This window comes from Narcine bancroftii, chromosome 6, assembly GCF_036971445.1.
Source record: "Narcine bancroftii isolate sNarBan1 chromosome 6, sNarBan1.hap1, whole genome shotgun sequence".
In the NCBI taxonomy this organism is placed as follows: domain Eukaryota; kingdom Metazoa; phylum Chordata; class Chondrichthyes; order Torpediniformes; family Narcinidae; genus Narcine; species Narcine bancroftii.
Genome location: NC_091474.1, coordinates 21,659,377 through 21,686,185, shown reverse-complemented (window position 1 = coordinate 21,686,185; position 26,809 = coordinate 21,659,377). Strand labels below are relative to the sequence as shown.

At 44.2% G+C, this 26,809-nt stretch overlaps 1 protein-coding gene across 1 annotated transcript in view; it reads right to left on the bottom strand.

The window, feature by feature from the left end:
* The window catches only part of plcg1 (phospholipase C, gamma 1), a 126,329-nt gene that overhangs the window by 73,175 nt on the left and 26,345 nt on the right, over window positions 1-26,809 (bottom strand). The window contains exons 2-4 of the mRNA XM_069884214.1: window positions 6,823-6,987; window positions 5,658-5,751; window positions 2,280-2,327 (exon numbers count right to left, since the gene is read on the bottom strand). Of these exons, the coding sequence (XP_069740315.1) occupies window positions 2,280-2,327; window positions 5,658-5,751; window positions 6,823-6,987 (307 nt within the window). The remainder of the gene's footprint in view (window positions 1-2,279; window positions 2,328-5,657; window positions 5,752-6,822; window positions 6,988-26,809) is intronic.

Genomic DNA, 26,809 nt, shown 5'->3' with positions numbered 1-26,809 from the left:
TCCTCATCCAACCTGTACACTGTAGTTGAGGGAAACATCCAGACTGTACTCCTGGTCCCAGTCCACACCCAACCTGTACACTGTAGATGATAGAACACCCAGACTGAACACCCAGGAAGAATTCAGCCAGTTCTCAGCCTGTGAATCCTTGGTGGTAGGGGTAATGAGGTTGCCGAGAGGATTCAGAGAGACAGGAATGGGCAAGGTGGAATATAATGAGATAAATGAGGGATCATCTTGGCTGAAAAAACAAGAGTAAAGATATCTTACTTCAATTAACAAGGAGAGGTTGGGCACTTACAACACAAAAACACTTGGAAGACTCCAACCATAAACAAGCTGGGAAATTTCTTGGAACTCCTTTCAATAACAAAGACTTGAATTTATATAAAAACACAATGCTGGAGAAACTCAGCAGGTCAAACAACGTACTTAATGCAGCAAAGATAAAGATACATCACCGATATTTTGGGGTTGAGCTTTGCTATATAAAATATACTGCTTGACCTGCCGAGGTTCTCTATTGTGTTTTTACTTCAGTCACTGCATCTGAGAACTTTCATGTTTGACTCCACTTTAATTTATATAACACCTTTCAAGACCTCATAGACGATGCCGCTTTAGTTGCCCATTCAGAGCCAGCTCTTCAGCGCTTGACGTCCTGCTTTGCGGAAACTGCCAAAATGTTTGGCCTGGAAGTCAGCCTGAAGAAAACTGAGGTCCTCCATCAGCCAGCTCCCCACCATGACTACCAGCCCCCCCACATCTCCATCGGGCACACAAAACTCAAAACGGTGAACCAGTTTACCTATCTCGGCTGCACCATTTCATCAGATGCAAGGATCGACAATGAGATAGACAACAGACTCGCCAAGGCAAATAGCGCCTTTGGAAGACTACACAAAAGAGTCTGGAAAAACAACCAACTGAAAAACCTCACAAAGATAAGCGTATACAGAGCCGTTGTCATACCCACACTCCTGTTCGGCTCCGAATCATGGGTCCTCTACCGGCACCACCTACGGCTCCTAGAACGCTTCCACCAGCGTTGTCTCCGCTCCATCCTCAACATCCATTGGAGCGCTTACATCCCTAACGTCGAAGTACTCGAGATGGCAGAGGTCGACAGCATCGAGTCCACGCTGCTGAAGATCCAGCTGCGCTGGATGGGTCACGTCTCCAGAATGGAGGACCATCGCCTTCCCAAGATCGTGTTATATGGCGAGCTCTCCACTGGCCACCGTGACAGAGGTGCACCAAAGAAAAGGTACAAGGACTGCCTAAAGAAATCTCTTGGTGCCTGCCACATTGACCACCGCCAGTGGGCTGATAACGCCTCAAACCGTGCATCTTGGCGCCTCACAGTTTGGCGGGCAGCAACCTCCTTTGAAGAAGACCGCAGAGCCCACCTCACTGACAAAAGGCAAAGGAGGAAAAACCCAACACCCAACCCCAACCAACCAATTTTACCCTGCAACCGCTGCAATCGTGTTTGCCTGTCCCGCATCGGACTTGTCAGCCACAAACGAGCCTGCAGCTGACGTGGATTTTTTACCCCCTCCAAAAATCTTCGTCCGCGAAGCCAAGCCAAAGAAAAGAATCCTAAAAAAATTATGGGGAGAGACTGGGCAAACTTAGGTTGATTCCTTTGGAGTGTAGGAAGATGATAGAAGTGTATAAAATCATGAGATGCATTGATAGGGAGGACAGTCAGAGCCTTTTCCTCAGGGCAAAAGCATTCACACGCTAAATATGTTTACAGTGAGAGGGGTGGATCTTATGGAGGATGTGTAGTGCAAGTATTTTACACAAAGACTGGTGGAAGCAGATGCAATAGTAACATTGAAGAGGCTTTCAGATAGACACATGAACATGAATATGAAAGGGATGGAAGGATAACTATTTTTGGCTTGACTTGGACATCATATTCAGCAAGACATTTGGGCTGAAGGGTCCATTCCTGTGCTGTACTGTATAATGTTCTCTAACTTTGCAGTCAACAAAGTTTCATATGTCAAATTATGAAAGAGACAGACAAGATGGAGGCTAGAAAGTTGTTTCCATTGGTAGGTGAGACAACAACTAAAGAGGACAAAGCCACAAGGCAGTTTGTTTAGAACTAAGATGAGGAGGAACTGCTCTTCCCACTGAATGGTGAATCAGAGGGGTTGTCGGAGAAAGAGGGGAATTTAAAAAATGGAAGGAACCCCCTCACCCAGAATCACACAATCCCAACTCTTGCAAATACCCCATCCCAAAAATACCCCAGTAGTCATTACCGATCTTCTCGATTGCGATCCATGTTGTAGAACTGTTTTCTGAGCCACCTGCAATAAAAACAAACAGAATGCAGCCAAATAGTTTCTGTGTCGAGCAGCAATCCTTCCAGTCAACAGCAAACTCTACTACTTCAGTTAACTGGCAGATCCTCTCTGTCCAGTTCTGCTTAGGCCACCCATAAGTTATAACAGATATGGGCTTTTCTCTCTCCATTAGCACAGCCTGAATTTCTAGGCCATTTTCTACTGTTCTGCATTTACCAGGTAATACATTCCTTTATTTGTTCTTTCTCCAGCAGCTTTCATTTCTTAGCTTTTACATTTGTTTATGTTATCTTTCTGTGTGTGTCTCTCTCCCTCTCACAGAGTAAAAGAACAAGAAAATGCTGGAAAATTTCTGTAGGTTGTCAACCTTAACACTTCGAGTGAAACACGAAAGTCTGTAGACGGTGTGATTGTAGTAAAAACACAGAAATGCTGGAGGAACTCAGCTGGTCTTTTCAGTGTTCAAAAAAGCAAAGATTTATTGCTGATGTTTCAGGCCTGAGCCCTTCTTCAAGGAATAAGAAAAACGAACCAGAAACAGGAAGTTTCAGAACGTGCCAGAATTCAGACAATGCTTGCTGGGGGAGGAATTCAGACCAACCTAATTGTCCTGGCATACCCATCGTGTCCATGTGTTCTTGCCCCATCGAATTGGTCCCTGCTTACCTCAACTCTGTTTTGGCCCCGCCCCGGTCCGGTCCCTCCCTATCTACATCCAGGACACTTCTCACACCCTCCATCACTTCAAAGACTTCCAGTTCCTTAAACTCCATCACCTCATGTGTTCCAAGGTCATCCAATCCCAATACACTTCCATCCCCCATACTGAAGGACTCAAAGACCTTTGTTTCTTTCTGGACAATAGAACCAAACAGTCCCCCTCCACCACTACCCTCCTCAGGTCAGCAGAATGTCCTCACCCTCAATAATTTCTCCTTTGACTCATCCCACTTTCTCCAGGTCAAAGGGTAGCCATAGGTACTGCATGGCCCCAGCTATGCCTGGCTTTTTGTGGAGCGATCCATGCTACAAGCCTACACAGGTAAGGCTCATCAACTCTTCCTCCGCTACATTGATGACTACTTTGCTCTGTATACCCTTCATGAGCGCAACACTTCATCCACTTTGCAGCCAATTTCTGCCCCTGACCTCAAATTCACGGTCCATCTCTAGCAACACTCCCCCTTTCCTCGCTATCTCTGTCTCCATCTCAGAGAGATTTTTTTACCAACCCACAAACTCCCTCAACAACACCTCTTCCCACCCTGACCCCTGTAGGGATTTCATTCCATTCTCTTGATTCCTTGATCTCTGTCGCATCTGCACTAAGGATGAGGACTTCCATGCTAGATCATCAGCGATGTCCTCCTTCTTCAAACAAGGTGGCTTTCCCTCTACTACCATCAACTCAGTGCTCACCTGCATATCCTCCATTACCTACACATCTGCCCTAGATTCCTCTGCCCTCAACAAGGACAGGATTCCTATTGTCCTCACCTACTACCCCATCAGCCTCCGCATCCAACACACCTCCTCCACCATTTCTGCCACTTACTATGTGATCCTACCACTAGACACATATTCCCCTCCCCTCCTCTCTCCAACTTCTGCCAGGACTCCCTTGTCCACTCCTCCCTCCCCACCAATCATCCCCTTGGGACCTACCCCTGTGACCACAGGAGATGCTCCACTTGTTGTCTGCTTTACATCGGAGGGACTGGTCGCAGACTGGGAGATCACTTCGCTGAGCACCTTGGCTCTGTCTGCCGCAATACCATGGATCTCCCAATGGCCACCAATTTCAATTCCCCATGCCATTCCCTTGCTGATATCTGTCCATGGTTTCATGCACCTCACCTCAACCAGATGGCATTAATAACAACTTCATTGGCTTTTGTTAACCCCACTTCTTCATCTGTCACCTTCCTCCAACTCTGTCTCACCCCTTTTCCCTGTCTCCTTTCACACAAAGGACATAAATTCCTACCTAGTCCCTCATCGTATCCAATTAACACCTTTGGATGGTCTGGATTCCTCCCCCAACCAGTATTATCTGAATTCTGAGACTTTCAGATTTTGGCTCATTCTTATACTTTGAAGAAAGGCTCAGGCCCAAAACGTCGGCAGCTCATACCATACTCCCACCATTCTCAGCGTGAAGAAGTTCTCCCTGTTCCCTTCAAACTTTTCCCCTTTCACCCTTAAATCATGTTCTCTGGTTTGTATCTCACCTGATCTCAGTGGAGAAAGCCTACTTCCATTTTATTCTATCTACACCCATAATAATTGAGTAAACCTATCAGATATTCCCTCATTCATCTGTGCTCCAGGGAATAAAGTCCTTCTTCCAAGCCAGTATTCTGTGTAGGGTTGCTGAGTAATTTTTGAACTTTAGAAAAACTTGTTACACCACATGGACAAGTTACAATTTGCACAAATAAAACTTTGTGAATCTGCACAGGGATTGCAGGAATGGGACCGTGAACAATCATGCAAAGGGAACTGAACTTAATTTTAGAAACGCTGGTTATCCCTACATCAAAAATTTGGGAGAGAACATAGCTCCCAGCCCTTGGGGTCCTCCAGTCTGTGAAAAAGAGAAAATGTTAAAGCATTTAACAATGAGATGGCAAGCTATTTTGGGGAGAAATAACTTAAAAGAGGGAGAGAGGGAAATTAATAAATAAAGAAGGGGAAAATAGTGAGAAAGCGAGTGAACAGATGCAGAAGAGAATGAGACCGAGAACTCGAGGATGAGATGGGGAGAAAGAGATGTGAAGGGAGCAAGTCAAAAAGAGAAAATAAAGTCAATTCCAAAAAAGATGAGGTTGGACAAAGGCAAAGCTGAGAAAGTTAAACATTTCTTAACTCTTTTAATAACATAGAGCAACAGTAGACCTGCCAAGGTCAGGCACAGACAGACTGGGATTATACTCAGAATAATCAAACTAGGAGGTATGAATTATTGCAGTTCCCTTCTGAAGTCAGATTTCCTGTCTTTATTTTTGTGTTTCTAGTCTTTGCCAACAATTATAATGGAAACGGCGACTGTAATCAGAATCTGACAACAACAAACTGGTGGAGGAACGTAGTGAGATAGGGAGTGTCTGCCGAGGCAGTTGACATAATAGGGGCGAGGCTGTCCATCTGTCCATGTTACCACGTACAACCAATCCTACTTCCTGTGAAGATTCAGTTGCATCAAAGTCTCCCGATTGATCAGGAACACTGTTTCGTATGAGGAAACCAACACTTGTTCAGAGTACACATGCACACACGCTCCGATACACACTCAGCTGCCTTGTTGTCATCCTAAGGGGCTTCTTTTGCTACCTTTCTATCTGAAGCGGCGTTGACGATTTCACAGTGTCCATCAAAAGCCAGTTCAGACCAGTTATCCACATATTCATTTCCTCTTCCGAAGTAGCTGTGAAAGTGGAGAACAAGAGAAAAACATGACAAGTGGGACAAAGCCATCCCCAAAAATTAACTTTCGTGTTGGTATCTAATCAGCACTAACTGTGCACAAAGCAATACTGGTGAATCAGTCATATCTAGTGCAAAAATCCCACTGCTGGAGGAACTCAGTAGATCAAGCAACATCGGTGGAGGTCTGCCTTTTGGGTTGAGACCCTGCATTGGGAGAGTGTTTTCCTCCAGATTCCAGTCCCTGCAATCCTTCGTGCCTCCAAACTGTAATGTCATCACGCAGAGTGTCCTGATAAGATGCTCGATCCATCAAGAGTGGTGGAGCAGGTCTGATGGACTCACTGCTGCATTGCTGCCTCTCGAACTCACGAATGAGGTGGGCAAGCATCAGAGGGAAGTGGCGAGGATTCTCCACGTGAGGAAGGAGGCTGGGGGCTATGACCGAGGGAGAGGAAATAGGGAGAGAGGAAAAAAATTAGAGAAAAGGGAGAGAGCACAAACTCTGGGAGACAGAAGTGGAAGAGGAAGAATTAAAAAGGGAGTGGATAGAAAAAGGAAATAATAGATAAGAATACCAAACACAACAATGTTGTTTATATCTTCAATCGAGTAATTTTCCCTGTTGATGCTCAAGGCATTTTCCTCTAATACAACATGAATGGTCTTCATTATTGTATTAAAGAAAATCTGGAGCCAGTTATTGGCAGTGTTCAGATTTTGCATCGTCTTTCTGAAGTGTCATTTATTTTCTATCTCATAATCATTGGGCTGGTGAGTTTCCAAGCAGTGATCTAATTCACGAATATCCTCCTCCTTCACGTTCTCTCCTTTCTTTGACCATCAAAGGGCAGCTCCACAGAAAGAACCCCCCTGAATGGAAACGGGTCTTTTTCTAATCATCTTATCTGGGGGGCTTAATCTGGCTCGAAATAGCCTGGAGATTATTTGAAATCCAATCAGAATAGTTGAGGATGCAAGTGTGAAGCTGACACTGAGATTAACTGGTTTTAAGCATCCAACGTAGAATTAATTGCAAGGTGGTATATAACTCATGGAATCAAAAGATTACCTGCGACACTGAGAGTTTTCAGCCGGAATTCCATCCCATAGAGAATAACAAAACAGTGTGACAAATCGGTCCGTGATAAATCAGGCCTGGCTGCATCATCTTGGTAGCGTTCAAAATCCCGGGAATTCCTTCCTGCACGGATCTCCTTAACTTCACGAATATCAACTGAAAGAGAAAAGATTTTTTTTTAAATTTGAGGAAGGATTGGTTGGAATTTCCACATATTTCTGGTTCAAATACCCAAAGGTTAAAATGTTAGTGGCAGAAAATAATTATTTATATTCTCCCTGATTCATCTGTTCCTGCAGGTCACTTCATCCAATGCAGCTGATGCATTTATATCCTTTGTTCTTCATGTAAAGTGAATGATTGCTTTGAAATTATCAAGTTTATTACAGGTTTTGTATTATTACATGACAATGAAAGGAACCTTGAACCTGAATGTTAAGTTCCTCAGAAAGAGGCTAACAAATCAGTCAGTGTATATGTACCTTTACACAATCATGCTCCTCTATGACAAGACTGACCACTCCCCATTTCCCCCTCTCTACCCTATCCCTCTGTCTCCTTTCCTCCAGCTCTCCACCCCTTTCCCCATCCATTCAGAGCTATGCCCGCTCCCCGATTTCTCTTGTGCCCTCTCTCCCTTATCCACCAACTATCTCTTGCCTGTCGGACTGTGCTCCTCCCCTTACCCCTCTCCCCATCATTTTGTTTGGCTACATTTTGCTTACACTTTGATGCAAGGCTCAAGCCCTAAATGTCAGCTGTATATCTTTATCTTTGTTTATAGAGTATGCCGTGTGACTTGTGAAGTTTCTCCAGCGTTGTGTTTTTGTTCTATGACTACATATACCTTTCCAGCTCAGATCATTCACGTAGGACTGGAGTTGTAGACAAAGATAGTGAATTGGGAGTTGCAACCTCTCAATTACTGTCACCATAATCAAATGCAGCTCGAGGCAGGTTTTGCCAGTAAACTTGTTGGGGTCCAATGCCCTTAAACATTGAGACTTGCAGTGACTTGTCAAGAGGTGTCATATTTCTAGTTTAAATTCTTGTAGCAAACTCTAAGGTATTCACAACAGAGAATGTTCTACGCATTCTTCTGAAGGAGCAACACCCAATATTGCGTCTGGGCTCTCTCTATTAACTTCTCCAGTTTCTGTTAGGCCACTCCCTTGTTCCACTTCTCTTTCCCCCTCCCTCTGTCTGTTTTCCCCCAGTTCTCCAGGCCTTCTCTCTTCATTCATACAGCTATCCTGCCCCTCTATCACTTCAGATATATTTTTTTCTCCTGTGGCCTCCCACCCATATCCAACTATGGCCTCGTGCCTGTGTCCCTGTGCTCCTCCCCTTGCTCCTTTCCCCACCATTATATCCAGGCACCTGCCTGCTTTTTGCTTATGCCTTGATGCAAGATTCAGACTCGAAATGTTGGCGATGTATCTTTATAACGATTTGCTGGGTTTCTCCACCATTTTTGTACAAAGATGACGTTGAGATCGAGTTTCAAGAGATGGGAATAGGCTGGGACTGTTTTCCCTGGAAGGAAGGAGGTGGATGCATGTCTATAAAACTGTGAGGACCATGAATGAGGTCACAGTCTTTTATCCTCCCAGGTTAAGGGCATCTAAAATGAGTGGACATCGATTTAAAGAGAAAGGGGTAAGCTTCAAAGGGGATGAAAGGCAAGTTTTTCCATTCATAGGGTGGTTGGCGAGTGGAACGAGCTGCCAGAGGAAGTGGTTGGGACTGGGCCAATTACAATGTTCAAATGACATTTAGACAAGTACGTGAATAGGAAAGATGTTGAGGGATATGGGACAAATGGAGGCGAAAGGGAGTCACTCAGGAAGGCACGTTGGTCAGCGTGGCTTGTTTCTGTGCTGTATAACTCAAGAACTATTCACTGCATTCTTACCTCAAAGCTGATTACACTTTGACTTGAGTGGGGGACTATGAAAGACTTGTGAGTCAGGGTTTGGGGGTGGGGTGGAAATAAAGAGAATTTTTAACCAGTTTGAAGGTTTAGAATCAGAAGGGAGAAGCCAGCCACTGGTAACCTTCTAGTAGGAGCGATTGGAGAAATGCGCATGTTGTGCTTGTGTGTGGACTTTACAAATGGAATCACAGACAAGATGGAGGCAGCATGGTTAGCGCAATGCTGTAACAGCGGCAGCGACCAGGACCGGGGATTGTATCCGGTGCTGTCTGTAAGGAGTTTGTACGTTCTCCCTGTGTCTGCATGGGGTGTCTCCAGCTGCTCCAGTGTCCTCGCACTGTTCAAAATGCACCAGGGGTTGGTTGTAGGTTAATTGGGCAGCATGTGATGCATGTCTATATTTTAAAAATTTAATTGTTAAAAAAAAATTAAAGATAGCAAATACCCCATCATTTCAGGGTGTTGACCCAAAATGCCCACTGTTTACTTCTCTCTATGGATGCCACCTTACCCACAGTGTAGATTTATTTCCTCACAGTTCCATCATCTGCAGTCTCTTGTGTCCCTACTGCTCCCATTCTTGGCTAAGGGCCCCAGGTCTGTGCACAGTACTACATGCGTGGCCTCACCAACACCTTGTGCACTTGTTATCAATTTATGCAACATTTTAAAAACTCCAGCCCCTTTTCAATAAATATTACTCGCTTCACCTTCCTGCTAACTATCTATTGAATTCATGCACAAGTCCATCTATGTCTCTCCTTTGCATTCTTTTTTCATCTAGGTGATCTATCTTTTGATTGCTTGTACTGAAATGCCTGACTTCATGACCTGGAAGTTGCTCTTAGATTTCATATTAAAACTGCGGCCTAGAATGTAGACCAGAAGTAAACTACTTGTTTAAACTATGGCAAGTCTGTACCTAACCACCATTTATTCAAAGGCATGGAGAGAGTAGATGTAGAAAAGTTGTTTCCCATGGTGAGAGATTCTAGGACAAGTGGGCACAACTTCAGGATTAGAGGGCGTCCGCTTAAAACAGAGATGCAGTGAAATTTCCTCAGGCAGAGGGAGGTAAAACTGTGGAATTTGTTGCCACAAGCTGTTGTGGAGGCCAAGTCATTGGGTATATTTAAGGCAGAGATTAATATATTCTTGATTAACCAGGGGATCAAAGATTATGGGGAGAAGGCTGGGCAGTGAGGCTAACTGAGTGAGAAAATTAATCAGCTCAAAATGGGGCAGACTCATTGGGCTGAATAGCCTACTTCTGTTCCTATGTTCAATGTTCTACTCACATTGGTTCTACAACACTTAGTACCTAACAAAAGATGCCCAGTATATTTCTTCATTTCAAAGTTATTATACACAATCGGTAATTCTAGACAAAAACTTCTGGAATCCATGGGTAAACTATATTCTTTAGCATGTGGAAATATAGTATTCACAATCTTGTAGTTATAGTAAAAATCTAGCTGTGATCAATTAATCCTTGAACTGTTAGATGCTATCAGACATTGGGATGGAAAATGTTCACTTGATTGAGCTTGCTGTCTTGGATTGATAGATGCTGAGAGTTTGGGAAGAAGCTTTGGTAAATTAGTGCAGCACAGCATCTGCGTCCCCTTGCCTCCAAGAGGCAGCCTTTTGCATCCGGCTTCAAGAGAGAAGTTGCAAAAGAAATAAGGAATATGATATATTTATAAATCCTTCTTGGCAACAGACAGAACCCATGCTGATCCTACACAAGGCTTGGTGTGTAAGAGGGGTGTATTGGGAAATTTAGATAAATAAACTCTGAATACTTTAACTTTGGTGTTAACTTGTCTGGTCGTCATTCAACATTGGTTGCCTTTGTGTTTCTAAGGTTAGCCTGAAATTATCTGAACCCCTCTGGAGAAATAAAGTGCAATTTAAATACAGATTCTCCACCTGAATGGTGTAATAGTCTGACCTAGATAACTTTAAGATTCCAGTCATCTATCACTCAGGAGCTAGTTTTCACTAGCAGGGTCAAATCTCACTTCTGACCAGTTTCATTAGACCAGTACTTGAGGAGATTCTTGTGAGAGGAAAATTGTAGATATGATTCTAATGAAAGTTGATCTCATTGAAACGTTAAAAATTCCAGTGAGGCTTGAGAGCACAGTGTGAAGATTAGCACTGAGAGTTTAATGTCATGTACATATCTACAGATGCACCAATACTCTTATTTGCTGCAGCCAAACAGGTATGTACAATTCACTAACTACAGGTACACAATCCTTTTTTCAGAACCATCGGGGGACAGTGTGTTCCAAATTTTGGATTTTCCCGGATTTCAGAACAAATGCCAGCTGCCCCAGATTTAAGGCCACCCGAATTGTGCTGCTGTATCCACCCCCTTCCAGTCGCGCTGCCGTCTCTCTCCCCCCTCAAACGCCCAAGTCGCGCTGCTGTCTCTCCTCCCCCCGCCTGCCTGAGTCGTGCTGCCATTTCTCTCTCTCACTCCATCTCCATCTCCCTCTCTCTCTCTTTCTCTCTCCCTCTCCCTCTGCTGTACCACCACGAGGAAAAAATGTCAGTTTTTGGAGCTTTCTGGGTTTTAGATGTCTGGATAAAGGATTATGTACCTGTACAAAGGCATACATTAAGTTAACACAATATGCCAAATCAGAAAATGATAGTAAATATGGGTAATGCAGTTAGTGTAGCATTGAGCACAACGCTGTTACAGCGTCAGCGACCCAAGTTCGAATCTGGTGCTGTCTGTAAGGACTATGTATATTCTCCCCATGTCTGCGTGGGTTTCCTCCCACCTTTCAAAGACGGACGAGGACTGTAGGTTAATTGGTGGATTTGTGGGGCACAGCTCGTGGGCCAGAAGGGTTTGCTACAGTGCTGCAAGTCTAAATAAAAAAAAAATATTTAAAATGTTTTGGTAGCTAGAACCAAGGTTCAATCTCAAAGTAATGAAATTGATTCTGGGATAAAAGCGACTAAAAGGAGTTTACTCTGAGGAGAGTAAAAACATTCGGAATTTTCTGCCCAAGAACATTGCGGAGGCTAAACCATCGAGTATGTTCAAGAAATCGATGGAAAGATCGTGGAATGCAGGGTTGGAGTGGAAAACTGAAGATTAGATGACAGGTTATCCAGGGTCTTTGGGAATGCTGGAACAAGCGTAAATGGCCAAAGGGTCTTTGCTGCTTTTTCTCTTGTGAACAAAAACTGCTGAAGGAACCAAGTGGGTCAGAGTTTCCATGGAGAGTCAGGGTCGATGGATGGTCAGGAAATTCAGTCCATTTCCCTCCATGGATGCTGCCTGACCCATCGGGTTCCTTCAGTTTCTGCAGTCCTCCCCCTTCCCCCATCCTCGTTGTTTCTTGTGACGTGGGCGGACGCTTCAGTACAGTATCAAGAGGGTGCTGCATTGGTGGATGTGTCACCCTTCTTATGAGATCTGGACCTCAGCTGAACTCTGGTTGTAGAAGCTCCTGTGGCATTATCAGAAGAATTCTCCCCAAAGTGCCAGCTAGCATTTGCCCCTTTGCAATCATCTTTCAAAAGTAAATACATTAGGTGGTTATGATCTCACTGCAGGATCTTGCTGAGAGCAAAACTTCGATTACATTTCCGACAAATGACTGCACTTCAGAAACACATCACAAGCCACAGGATGTTTTAATACAGGGTATGCCTGCCGGACAAATAATTAGTGCCAGGAATATGGATCAAGAGATGCAAGGTTAAAAATCCCATCACAGCAGACAGGAAATCTGGACATAGTGCACAAAAGTGATGCAAAAGCTCAGTGGATCATGCAGCAGCCATTGGAGGCAAAAGGCAGTTAAGGTTTCAGGCCTGAGCCCTTTGTAAGGAACGGCGGAAACATTTTACATCCTCTGGATACTGCGTGACCTACTGAGTTTCTCCAGCAGTTTGGTGCACTGCACTGGACCGCAGCATCGGCATGTTTTCTTGTCGACATCCTGAGAAATTTATATTTTGTGTTCTCGGTCAAAAACAAAAATCAGAGGGCACAAATTAAAGTGGTGGAAGGTTAAAGTGGTGGGGGAGAGGGTAAGGGAGAATTATAATTCACCTCGAAGGACCTGGGCCTCGCTGTGGTTGAGGCAGACACTGGCCCACCAGGTGGTGCAGCTGCCTCACGGCTCCAGTGACCTGGACGCTGTCTGTGTAGAGTTTGCACATCTTCACTGAGACTGCACGGGTTACCGACGGGTTTCACAGCGACTGGGGACTCCTGAAAACCTACTTCTACAGCCACTCATTCCAGACACGGACCAGTCATGAGCGAAAATCTCGCTTAACGGATCTCTCATAGATCTTTCCTCACTCACCTGCAACCTCTCTCCTCCCATTTCAGAATCGTCTACCCAGGGGAAAAGACTGTGGGCACTCACTTCACTCATGTTCCTCATGAATTTCAGGTTTCAAATTAGTTTATCATCAGCCAATGGCACAAATACAACCTGACAAAACAGCCGTTCTTTTGTCCTCTGTACAGGCACACAATCAGACATGACACATATACAGGCAGAGAATACAGATGCAGGACAAACATACACATAAAAAAAAATATTGTTTGTGAATACGAGCCTCAGATGGTTAGTGTGAGCAGCTCCCTTGGGATTGATCTGGGTCTCTGGAGCTGTGAGGCAATGGATCCACAAGCCATGTCACCTCCTGTCCAAAGGTATTGAATTGTGTTACTGTCAAGTCTTCTGGGATGCAGTAAAATGTTTTGTGTGCTATCCAGACAGATCAACCCCTGCTTAAATGCGAACAGGTAATGCAATGATAAAACAAAAGTGCAAGATATGATGTGGCAGGCTCGTGATTGGTTCTGACTTCACCACTGATTCATTTGAAGATTCTTACCAACAACACTCAACCATTCTGGCTTCTACTTGTCCTTTAAACTCCTTTCTGTTTTCCTCACAGCCTTGCAAATTTCTCTCTATGACTGAGAATGTCCATTTGCTGAGCGTTTCCTGGTGAACCATGGCAATTGTCGCTCTGGGCGATGGGTGAAGGGTTGTTTGAGTTTGTCACTTTTGCAATTATGTTCCCCTGTCCTCTAACTGGTACTACAGGGAAGGCAGTCGATCGTCTCATGGTTAGTCGCCTAGCGATAAGAACGACATTAAAAAATTGGAATGGCTGTAGAGGAGATTTGCCAAGGTAGTGCCGGGCCAGAGGGCTTCAGTTATGGGGGGGGTGGGGGGGGGAAGAGGGGGCGTTGGATAATTTCTTTAATCTCTGGAGAGTAGGAGGGTGAGGGATGACTGCACTTCCTGAGAAGCGGGCAAGGCTTCCGGCCACCATCGTGCCAACCTTCCACAGGAGCTCTATCAAAGGCAACCTGGCCGGCTGCATCACAGAGTGGTACAGTTGCTGCAGAGAAATGGATGAGAGGGCAATCCACAAGACCATGGGAGTGGCAGAGAGGATCACTGGGGTTTCCCTCCCTCCCATATCGATGTGATCTACCAGGATCATTGTCTGAAGAGGGCCTACAAAATCATCGAGGATCCCTTCCATCCTGCCCAAGGCATCTCTCAACTGCTCCAGTCAGGAGAGAGATACAGGAGCATCAGAGCCAACACCACTAGGATAAGGAACAGCATCCTCCCACGGGCAGGGAGAATGCTGAGCGACCAAGGGAACTAATCATCTGAGATTTGTATTCACAAAACAATATTTATTTATTTTTATGTGCATGTTTGTCCTGCATCTATATTGTTTGCCTGTATGTGTGGTCTCTGTGGACTTTACACGTTTTCTTTGTGACCACAAGTTTCTTTCCAATGCTGCAGTTTCTATCCACATCTCAAGGAAGTGCACTGGGCAGGTTAATTGGCCTGTGTTAGCTGCCCCCAATGTGGAGGTAAAGGGAAGGATCTGGGAGGGTGGGGGGGTTTGAAGAGCGTGTGGGGAGAATAAAACAGAGGATTTATGTAAATGGATGATTGATGCCCAGTTCGGACTCAATGAGCCGAAAGGGCCTCTTTTGTGCTGTGTCTCTCAAAGATTGTGGTCAGCTCCCCTCCGCTCTGGTGCCTCGGTGCCAAATTTTACCTAGTAAGAAAGCAGTCTTCCACTGGCATGATAGAATGGGAGGCTTGTTGCAGGAAAAGATGCTATTTAAACACAGAATCTCTTCAAAATATATATTTTTAAATATTGGGAATCATAACTGGAGCGGGAAAAAAACCTGTTTCTTTGCAATTGACGGAGAAAATTGTGAGCTTCGAGATGGATGTGTCCAGCATTCAATGGAATGGGTTGGTAACTGTGCCTGAGGGTGATAAACAGTGTGGCTAACGGACCCAACCCCTTTTGTTCTCTGGAACCCAGAAACTATACACAGCAAGTGGCAAACATCTCAATCTGATATTTGTGCTTTTGAATTGATTTCTAATGGTGAGAAAACTGTACAATCATCACAAAATGAAAGGTCACTGCTCATACAACACTTGCTGCTAGTTCTTGGACCCAGTGTTAATGGCTTCCTGTCTCAAGGACATAAATCCAGGGCGAGATGAGAGTCAGACTTAGACACAATAATTGACAAACAGCTCTGGTCAATCTATGTCAGGGAAGTTTGTTGGCTACTATCAATTTCAGGTATAGAATGGTCCATTATAATTTTCTCCATGAACTGTACCTTACCCCACAGAAATTACACCAGAATAATCCTGAATTATCAGAGTTGTGTTTTAGGTGTGATGTAGAGGTTGGTTCCTCTTTGCATTCTACCTGGCTTTGCACAAAGGTGAGGCCCTTCTGGTCTGACCCCTGTGATACCCCAAGATCATCTTCCCAGTCAACCCAGATTTTTATCTTCTAGGGAACTTTACCACGGTTGGCAGTTCACTAACTCTCAAATTAAGTTCACAGAAGTTGCCTTGCATTTGGCCAGGAATTGCAAAAGGATACAACACCTTCCAAAAAATTTGGCAGCCTGTATTTGGAGCATATAGGGTTACGATTGCTACTGGCTAGTCAGTAGATCTCTGTAAAGATTTTAACACTGGTATTATCATGTCTCCATATGTTTTACTGAACGCACTGACAATGGGGTGTTTTTTTCTGTTTCTTTTTCTTAGTTCTTTCTCTGTTTAATAGGACTAATATAGAGGGGAGGGGGTTCACTTGATAGTTAAATATATTTAAAATGATAAATAAAATAGGACCAAATACTGCCAATCTACACTGAGGACATCTGGGACTTCTGACTTTTCCCCAATGATTCCAACACAACTCTCCTGCTGTTCCACACTGGAATAGATTGACTTGGTGATGTAGCTCCAACAGGCTGGAGAGAGGGTGTCCTTTGCTCATCTCCAAAACTTTCATCTTTTTCCATAATGTTTTAATAATTATTATTTTGTGTTTTCAATCATGTGTATTCAAGTTTGTAAAATCAATTTTAATTTTTATGAACAGATTTTAAATTCCTCCATTTTCTCATTAACAGTCTTCATTTCAGAATCATTTGGAACACCACAGACACATTAACAAAGCTGTGGTTTCTACAAATGACTAAAGCTGATGAAACCACAATTTATTCTTTCCCACTGAGGTCAAAGATGGGTTCTGATTACTTCAGATAATGGGTTTTTAAACCTGTGACGTAGAACACAACAGCACAATACAAGCCCTTAGGCCCTCAATGTTGTGCCGACCTATACATTCCTCCTGAAAAAAAAAACACCAAAACCCTCCCTACCTCATAACCCTGTATTTTCCTTTCAGCCATGTGCCTGTCTAGGAATCTCGTATATACCCCTAATCATATAGCCTCCACCACCATCCCTGGCAAGGCATTCCAGGCACCCACAACTCTCTACATATGGAAAAAAAAAACTTACCCCTGATATTTCCACTAAATGTTCCTCCCTTCACTTTGTACAGATGTCCTCTGGTGTTTGCTATTCCTGCCCTGGGAAAAAAGGTGCTGGCTTATCCCTCAGAATCTTGTAAACCTTCATTGTCACCCCTCATCCTTCTTCACTGCAGAGTTCTATTAACCTTGCCTCTTAAGATTTATTTTCTAATCCAGGCAATATCCTGGTAAACCTCCTTTGCACCCTCTCCACAGCTTGTATATCCTTCCTGTAATGAGGAGACTAGAACAGAACACAATGAACTTGCTCTTCCTGGCACAGCAGAAAAGACCCAATTTGCTCTAAATATTAACCGACGTGATAGGTTGTGGAGAACATGGCAGGAACTAAAGACAATCAGACCAAAATTTAATTGGAGGAGCCATCTGACCCTTGAACTCTGGGTATGGGACAAGCTGCATAACAAATCAGGGGCCGTACTGCAGTGGTGAAAGTCACTGTCTCAAAACAAAACGGTTCTAAACGTTACGTTTTAAGAACCATTTGGACAGATACACGGATAGCATAAGTTGAGAAGGAAACAGGCAGGTGGGTCGAGTGTGGGTGGGACATTTTAATTGTCATGGGCCGCAGGACCCGTTTCCATGTTGTTAGGCTCTAAACCTTCCGTCATTTTAAATCAGGGAGTATAATGGTGGCTTTAAGGAGCCCGATCTTGGCAAATATCTTTCAAAAAGCTTCAGTGGACACGTTTCCAAACTGATCATGAATGGAATGCGGACATATAGCCTATCCCAGTGTTTATTGCTATTCAACTGGTGGCAGCTCACCAACTCCTTGAACACTCTGTGCAATGGAGGTGATCCCACTGTGCTACTGGATAGTGTCCCAGCATTGCAACCCATCAATGAACAACAATACCTTTTCAGAGAGAGCAACTTGAAGGAGAAATTATAGGCTATGATGTTGCTGTTTGCTTAAATAAAAAGTCTGGTTATCTATTTGCAATATCTACCACATTTTCTTTAAAATGTTTAATCCATTTTCAAATAAGAACATTATCATCCTTATCCAGGATACACTCTGGTCCTGAAAAGCCTGAAGAGAGCCAGTAGACAACACATTTTCTCTGTCCCAGGCACAGACACATCTGAGGTCGAGGGGTAGGCAAGCAGTTTGGACGGAGGCCTGGGGCCTGCGAAGGGCCACCTCGTGTCAGGCCTATGAGCAGACTGGCTTTCCACAACGGGAGCCTCAAGGAACAGAAGTGTGAGGCTGAAGTGCAAACAGAAGTTGAGGAGCAGCCCCTCAAACATCGACCACCAACTTTTCCTTTGGCTATTGTCTCCCCTTCTCAATACATTCATTACTGCTTCATTGCTTCCACATGGAGACATATCTACCCCTTTTTTCATAAGGCCCACACGTGCTCTGTATTATAGGGCTTTTATACTATTAATCTTATTCACTAGCATTATCCATTAGTGTTCAAGGAGCACAAATAGAGTGGACAACCACCACCTTTCTCCCAGAGCAGCAATGGTTCAATACCAGAGGACATCTGTTAAAGATGGGTGAAGGAATGTTTAGGGGAGATGCCAGAGGTAGTTTTATATATAACTAAACTGGGCAGCAAGGTTGGCGTAGCAGTTAGTGCAAGGCCCTCTACAGCGCCTGCAATCAACACCGGAATTAGAATCCCGCACTGTTTGTAAGGAGTTTGTACGTTCTCCCCGTGTCTGCGTGGGTTTTCCCTGGGGGGATTCTGGTTTCTTTCCACCATTTGAAACGTACAGGGGTATAGGTTAATTGGGTGGCACAGACCAGTGAGCAAAAATGGCCTGTTACCATGCTGTATGTCTAAATTAAAACTTAAAACATATCACTCAGAGGTTTATATTGATCTTTATACACAGATGTAGGCTGGCACAACATTGTGGGTTGAAGGGCTTGTACTGTAATGGTCTATGTGGGTGACTGTAAGACCAACGATTTCCCCCCCCCCCCCACCCACAAAATGATTATTGGGGATTTTGCTCTTCTGCACACAATTGTGCTGCAAAGCTTTGCTCTGCCGTGCCTTGCAGATCACAGCTGCCAATATGCATGAGATTGTCTGATCTTGGAAGCTAAGCAAGCCCAGGCCTGGTAACTACTTGGAGGGGAGACCCTGTCTAGTAGGAACACAAGGTTTCTGTGAGGGGCGCTGAACAAAGAGACAACTCTGTCTGCCTTATGGTAGACAGAAGTTAAAAGAATTTCATGTAATATTACATTTAGAATGTAACATACATGACAATACCTTCCTCCATTTTAGCATCACAAAGGCAAAGGCATTTTCACAGGGTGACCTGGGTTCAATCCTGAACCCCCCCAGTACTGTATGCACAGAATTTGCACGTTCTGTCACAGAATGACTTTCCTCTGGAGACTCCAGTTACCTCAAAGTTAAAGCTCAGATTTATTGTCAGAGTACACACATGACATCACAAAAAAATCCCAAGATTATTTTTTCAATGGGCGAGTAAAGTGCTTAGAGCAGGAGCCCATTGGTGCTCTGGTACTGATGGAGATTGTGGAGATGTTCTTGCCAATCCTCAGTATGGCTTCAAAGGTCTTGGTGCTTGCTGATTTGTTTTTAGGGGACGATGGTATTGCACGTCAAACTGTAGATGATAAAGAGCATCCTGATATATGCGACAGTAGGCCATTTCATGTCGGGCCTCGCCTTGAGACCGGCTACGGAGCGGATGGAAAAATTGGAACTTGCCTTTCAGACAGCAGACCTCCAGATCTGACCGAGGTGGGGCAACTGATGCCATAGTGCCATCCGTCATCAATACGCGGTAGAGCAATATCTGTCTATGGTTCCCAGAACAGTTCCAGCTGCGTGGGGTATTATGGGTAAGGAAGGCGGCCATTGCTCTGCCGCATTTTGAGCTGCAGAGAGCACCCTCGAAGGCCGAAACGGCCCAGTGTGGCTGTCTCAGCCTGCACTGGCTGCCCCTGCACCCCACCAGTCCCCGCTGACAGCTCCCCATTGCCCCGGCTGCCCGAGGGCTCCCCGCCACCCCTGACTTGGAGGGAGATAGGTGAGTGGGGAGATGGGTCACGGGCTGACGGCATCATCAACCTGTCCCCTAAACAGCCACTTCGCGCGGCTGTACAATGAGATGGATCGGCGGAGGAGATTATCCCTCTTGGAGAGGGGTTGTAATATGCGCCTCGGAGACCGCCTCTGCACGTTCAGAAAGGTAGGTGATTATGCGTTTTGCCAGAGTTTCTCCACCTTTACATCTCAACTTTTTGGGTATCTGAAATGGCCTTTTGCTGTCCAGGTGTTCCAGGGTTTTGTGTAGAGCCAGTGAGATGGCACTTGCCATAGACCTGTTGCTGCAGTGGGCAAACTGGAATGGATCCATGTCGCTGCTCAGACACACATATAGTACTACGTTTATTTTGATATATTCAAGTACAACGTTCAGGTGCACTGAAATTCTTACCTGCAGCAGCCAAACGTATATGCAAGATACAACAATTACAATAGTCTACATCTAATTACTACAATATGCCAAGACAGATAAAAAGGAGATAAATTCACAATTGCAGCCAATGCAAGAAAAAAAAGTGAAGATCCACTATTGCAAACAGATCTTCTGGTTTTTCTCCCCCTTCCTTACTCAGCCCTCCCACCTTTTCTTACTCTCCCTCATTTTTGGTTTCATCCATCTCTCCACTGGATTCTTCTCCTCTCCTCCCTCCCTTTCCCCCTCCATCAACTGGTCTCTCTTTATACCAACATTCTCTCCCTTTCAGATTCCAGCCTTCGTCTTTCACTCACTCATTCTCCACTGTGCGACTCCTCTTTCTCCACCTGACCCATCGGTTTCTCTTGCCCCTCTCCTCTCCTCGTCTGCCATCTGGCAATCTGCTGCCCCTGGCAGGCATGTTTCACACATGGGGCCCAACCACACTGTCCCACTCCTCCCACCCTATCTTTTCTTTAACACGTTCCTAGTATTGAGAACATTTCAGCCCAAGATTCTTTATCTCCTACTGATGCTGCTTGGCCTGCTGGGTTCTCCAGCAGATTGTGTTTAGCATCAGATTCCAGCAACTCCTGTAGTGGTTCCGGACTAGGTTATGGCTAGGGTCAGGAAGCACAGAGAGGTTCAAGAGTGTGTTGCTGTTGGACAAAACTATTCTTGAACTAGGAAATGCTGGACTTCAGGCTTCTGTGTCTGAAGGAAGGTAGCAACGAGAGGAAGTTGCAACCAGGGTGATGGAGATCCTCCATGATTTTGGCTGCTGTCTTGAGGCATCAGCTCGCATGGATGTATTCAATGGATGGCAGGTTGGTGCCCATTAATTTTTTGGTTCTTCAATTTAATTAATCCAAGTTGTCCTGAACGTATCAGTGATTGTTTGAATATCAGGTAGCTGATAGGAACACGTAGAGAATAAAAATGAAGCAAAAACTACTTGTGGAACTCAGCGGACATCTTTAGAGGTATAGGAATAACCAACCCGAACGGCAGCCATCCTTCTGTCTCCACAGGCGGTGCCTGACCCCCTGAGTTCTTCCACCAGTTTGTTTTTGTTTGGCCCTGTGTCACAGTGGGAGGCTCAAGGATGAAAGGATCACATAACTAGGACTTAGTGGGATGAAGGGTCTGTTTCCATGTTGCAAAACCCAACAATGACACAGAACTGAATAGTCAATGCTGCTTTATTCAAGTGCATCCTGGACGGTCTCACTTCGTCACCACGTCCTGAACATTTCTTCCTCTTAAGCACTTAATCACGTATTCACCAGGCACAAGCCCCCTTGAAGGATGGGGTCTATGGATTTCAGTGAGGAAACATTCAAGGAACGCAAAGATCTGCACAGAAAATCAAGTTTTCCTGCCCAAACAAAGCGTGATTGACATATATGAATGAAGAAATCAAAAGACTTTGAAGGATTTGGGTTTTTTTTTTAAATTGGTCTTTATCGTGCTGAAGTAGCACTTTCTCACCACATAGCCCAAGGAATCAGCTTTATCGAAGGAACAAATTACGTTGTCGGCCTTTACAAAAATAAAGCAAAATTATTTTTCCTTGAGCTCATTATATCTGTGGTGAGGAATACTTTGCTGCATTGTCTTGGTGCAGTATCCCCACTGTTGTCAAGTTCAACAGGAAAAATAAGATCATGTCTCTTTTGCCCCAACATTGCCAGATAAGTACAAATATGACTTTTTCCATTTCCTTCTCTCCACTGAGCTCTTACTGAAAGTGTCAAATTAGACCAACTTCAGGCAAGGGAAGTTCACATTTGACACTCATTTCAAAAAGGAGGTGAAACAGATGTACGGACAGGAAAAACTTCCATCCCTTTGCTCAAGGACAAAATCAAAGCTTGGCTCAAGGTCCAAGGGTGAAATACAAAAGTCCACAAACACTGTGATTATAGCTACAAACGCTGGAGGAACTCAGCGGGTCTCGCAGCGTCCATAGGAGGCTTGATGGATTAATTTACAGCATCACCAGATCACCACTAATGACCCCAGATTAAGATTTGCATCCCGTGTCTGGACACACTGAGGCGGATATTTTAAAAGCAGGCCCTGCTTACTCTTTCAGATGGGGACATGATACAATTTAAAGGAAAGCATCATTCCATGCTGTTGAATGTAAAACTCCACTCTAATGCTTCACTAATAATGAGTTTATGGTCAATCACATAAATACAATGTACGTAGCACAAAAATACTTACTTGCTGCAGACAAAGTATGCAAAGACAACCTACTGCAATAATCTACATCAAATGACCACAGTACGGAAAGAGATAATAATTATAAAGGATGAAAATATTCACAGTTAAAGTTAGTGCAAGGAACAAAGTGCTGTTTCAAAGTCTTCCTTTGGTTAGCTTTAATAAAGGATAGTTGTTGGATAAAAATCGTTCTTGAACCTGGAAGTGCTCATCTCAAAGGAAGAAGTGAGAAGAGGTTGTGACCCGGGTGATGGGGGTCCTTCGTGAATTTGTCTGCTTTCTTAAGGCAGCACTTTACAAAGAGGTCTTCAGTGGATGGGAGGTCGATGCCTGTGATGGATTTGGCTACATTCGCTACTTTCTGTGTTCCTGAATTCTTTTCTTCTTTGGCTTGGCTTCGCGGACGAAGATGTGTTCCTGAATTACCAAATTAGGATGTGACGTAACCACTCCGTATACTTTCAACAGTGCACCTGTGGAACTTTGGAGTATCGATGGATACTCTTACTTTGAATGAATATGCCATAGTTGTCATCGTCTTCGTTAGCACCTGCATGGATGAGTGTGAGCCTTCGCATATAGATCAATGGTGTTCAAGAATGGTGATCCAGACGTATACATAAGAAGACAGGTATGACCTACCGAAGGCAATCTTAACAGCAAAGAAGCAGTTCCAAGAGATACATGCCAGCCATGGCAGGGTTGTGATCCTTCACTCCCTGATGAGCTGAACATCTTATATGTCGTTTTGAAACGGAGAATTTAACTGTACCAGTGCCTGAAGAAACAGGCAACCCTGTGATATCTGCTTGAGGCCAACGTCCGAAAATTTTTCAAGAGGGTGAACCCTCACAAGGCACAAGGCCCTGATGGCCTTCTTGGCAGAGTTATGAAGATCTGTGTCAACCAACTAGCTGGCGTGTTCACGGACATTCTCAATCTCCCACTGCTGCAGCTGGAAGTTCCCATCTTCTTCAAAGGGGCATCAATTATACCAGGGCCAAGAAGAACAGAGAGAGCGGCCTCAATGACTATTGGCCCAGTCTCGATCACATCTACTGTGATGAAATGCTTTGAGAGGTTGGTCATGGCCAGAATTAACTAGCAGCCAAGCAAAGTCCTGGACCCACTGCAATTTGCATACGGGCACAATAATTCCACAGCAGATGCATTGCCACTGGCTCTCCGCTCACTCCTGGACAACAACAATACCTCCAGCAGACGGTTTTACATCAATTATACAGTAGCCTTTCAACACCATTATCCCCTCAGTACTGGTCAGCAAGCTTCAAAACCCTGGGCCTCTGTACCTCCCTCTCAATGGGATCCTTGACTTCCTCATCGGAAGATCACAGTAAGTGTGAATTGGTAATATTGTCTCCTCCTTAATGACAATCAACACAGGTGCACCTCAAGGAGGCGTGCTTACCCCACTGCTCTCTACTCTCTCTACTCCCATGACCGTGAGGTTAGGATCAATTCAAATACCATCTACAAATTTGTTGATAGCACCACAGTTGTTGGCAGAATCACAGATGGCAATGAGGTCAAAGAGCTCATTGAGTGCTGTCACAATAACCTTAAATTTTAGGCATACAGCATGGTAATAGGCCATTTCGGCCCATAAACCAGTGCCAATCAATTAACCTACACCCCCGGTTCATTTCAAATGGTGGGAGGAAATTGGAGCCCCCTGAGGAAAATCCAAGCAGACACGGGGAGAATGTACAAACTCCTTACAAACAGCATGGGGTTTGAACCCCTGTCCTGATCACTGGCAGTGTAAAGGTGTTGGGCCAACAGCTACACCAACCATGCTGCCCTAACCTTATACTCAAAAGTCAGAAAAACAAAGGAATTGATGGTGGATTTCAGGAAGGGGGAAGCCAAAAGGACACAAACCAATCCTCATTGAGGGGTCAGCAGGGGAGAGAGCAAGAAACCAGATACCTGGGATTCAACATCTAAAGATCTATCGTGAGACCATCATGTCGATGGTCATCATGAAGAAGGCTCGCCAACAGCTAGATTTCATTAGGAGTTTGAGAAGATTTGGCAATGTCACCAAAGACTCTTGCAAACTTTTGCAGGTGTACCATAGAGAGCATTCTGACCGGTTGCATCACTGTCTGGTATGGAGATGCCAATATGCAGGTCAGGAAAAGGCTACAGAGTGTTGTAAATTCTGCCTCCGCCATCATGAGCATTAGTCTTCCCTCTATTAATGACATCTTTAAGACGAGATGCCTCAAGAAACCAGCCTCTATCATCAAGGACCCCCACCACCCAGGCTATGCCCTTTTCTCTACCATCAGGAAGGGGGCACAAGAGCCTGAAAACAAACACATTACAAAAACAGCTTCTTCCTCTCTGCCAACTGATTTCTGAATGGACAATACCTCCCCATTTCCACTTTTTGCACTTTATTTTTATATCATGTATTTACAAAATAGCAATTTATAGTAATTCTTGCACCTTGTACTGCATCACACAGCTGCCGCAAAACAACAAATGTAGTAGCACACATACACAACAATAAAACTGATTTTGATTCTAGTCAAAGGAAATTGACTGTAACTCATTCATGGTGCTTCATTATCAGATAGGTGTGAAGAGTAGCATGCGTGGTGTGGGTACTGCTGCCAGCTGTCTCAGCACTTTCCTGTCAGCAAGCTAGCTTCCTGTCAGCCTCCACCAGTGGTGGAGTTGGAGCGAGGGTAGGAGGGCTGGGTGTGGAACTGCTCACAGTTTCTCTGGGGAAACAGAGGGTAACAAACCACAAGTGCTGAGAAACATTTTCCAAGAATGAGAGCTCTGACCTTTCAGGAAGCCTACTCTTCAGTCTTACCCCACGCCCAAACCCTGTCACTTCACCATACTCCCACTGCCTTGTCGACCCTAGCCCCCCCCACCACTGCCTTGCCGACCCTAGCCCCCCCACCACTGCCTTGCTGACCCTAGCCCCCCCGCCACTGCCTTGCTGACCCTACCCCAATTGCCTTGCTAGGACAACTAGTCCTGTGGCAAACTGAGCAAAACTTCCCACTATCTCAGTGAATCCTCCACTGAATAGCCAAATCACAGAAGCAAAGGTTACCACGGCTGAAATCCAAATTCTTTCCACAAAATGCTGCTGGGCCAAGGGCCACTTGGTGACTTCACATAGAAGATCATTGATGGTTATAGGGACACAGTGGAGATGCAGAAGCAAATTGGAGGTTTGGAACAGTCACCACTTGAAACTACAGGGAAACAGGCAGAAGAACCAAAACTCGATTTAACTCAGCACATGTACAGTGCCCTCCATAATGTTTGGGATAAATACACTTTTTTTCCTTATGCTCCACAGTTTTAAATTTGTAATCAAGCAATTCACGTGTGATGAATGTCCACATACCAGATTTTAATCAAAGTTATTTGTATACATTTCTGTTTGACCATGTAGAAATTGTAGCACTTATATATAGTTTACCTCATTTCAGGGGGAACTATATATAATGTTTGAGACAAGTGTTTGCGATTATTCAGGTATGTTTAATTGCTTCATTGGTGCAGGTAAAAAAAAAGTTAGGCTTACTTCTAAGCTTTTGATCACCTTTGGAGTCTGTAGTTACCATTTTCCAACACAAGGACTAGAGTTACGCCAATGAAAGTGAAAGAGGCCATTATGAGGCTTAAAAACAAGAATAAAACAGTAAGAGACATCGCCCCAAACCTTAGGATTACCAAAATCAACTGTGCTGTAATTTCTACATGGTCAAACAAAAATGCATGCAAATAACCTTGAATGCACTTTAATCACATGAATTGTTTGATTACAAATTTAAAACTGTGGAGCAAATAAAGGAAAAAAGTGTCTTTGTCCCAGACATTATGGAAGACACTGTATCTCAAGATAATTATAGTCTTCCCCCAGCCACAGTCTTCTCACATTGTTGCTCTCCAAGTTAAGCACATAATATGTTGTTTGCTTAACTTCGATCAATGTGAAGCAATGACTTCCTGTGTGAAAAGAGAAACAAGATAAGCTGAGATCAAAATGTGCACAAGACCTGCAGGGATAAAAGATGCAGAGTGAACACCAGCTGCACATTTACAAAAGGAGCTCAAACCCCTTATTAAGAGGCTTCTTTTAAAATACATTAGAACTGAATTTTATTAATATAGTAATTCAACAATAAAATTGGAACCTAGCCCCTTAATTGCTCTCTTTTGGAACATTCGGAGAAGATGATGTGTTACCAACTTCAATTCAACGCTGCATTTTATCTTGTACTTCGTTGATGGCCAGAAATGCAATTTTGATTGAATGGAAAGATAATACCCCACCTATACATACACAATAGCAAAGAAACATTATGTATTGTTTAAATTTGGAAAACAAAAGATGTCCAATCAACAATTCAAATATTAAATTCCAAATGATA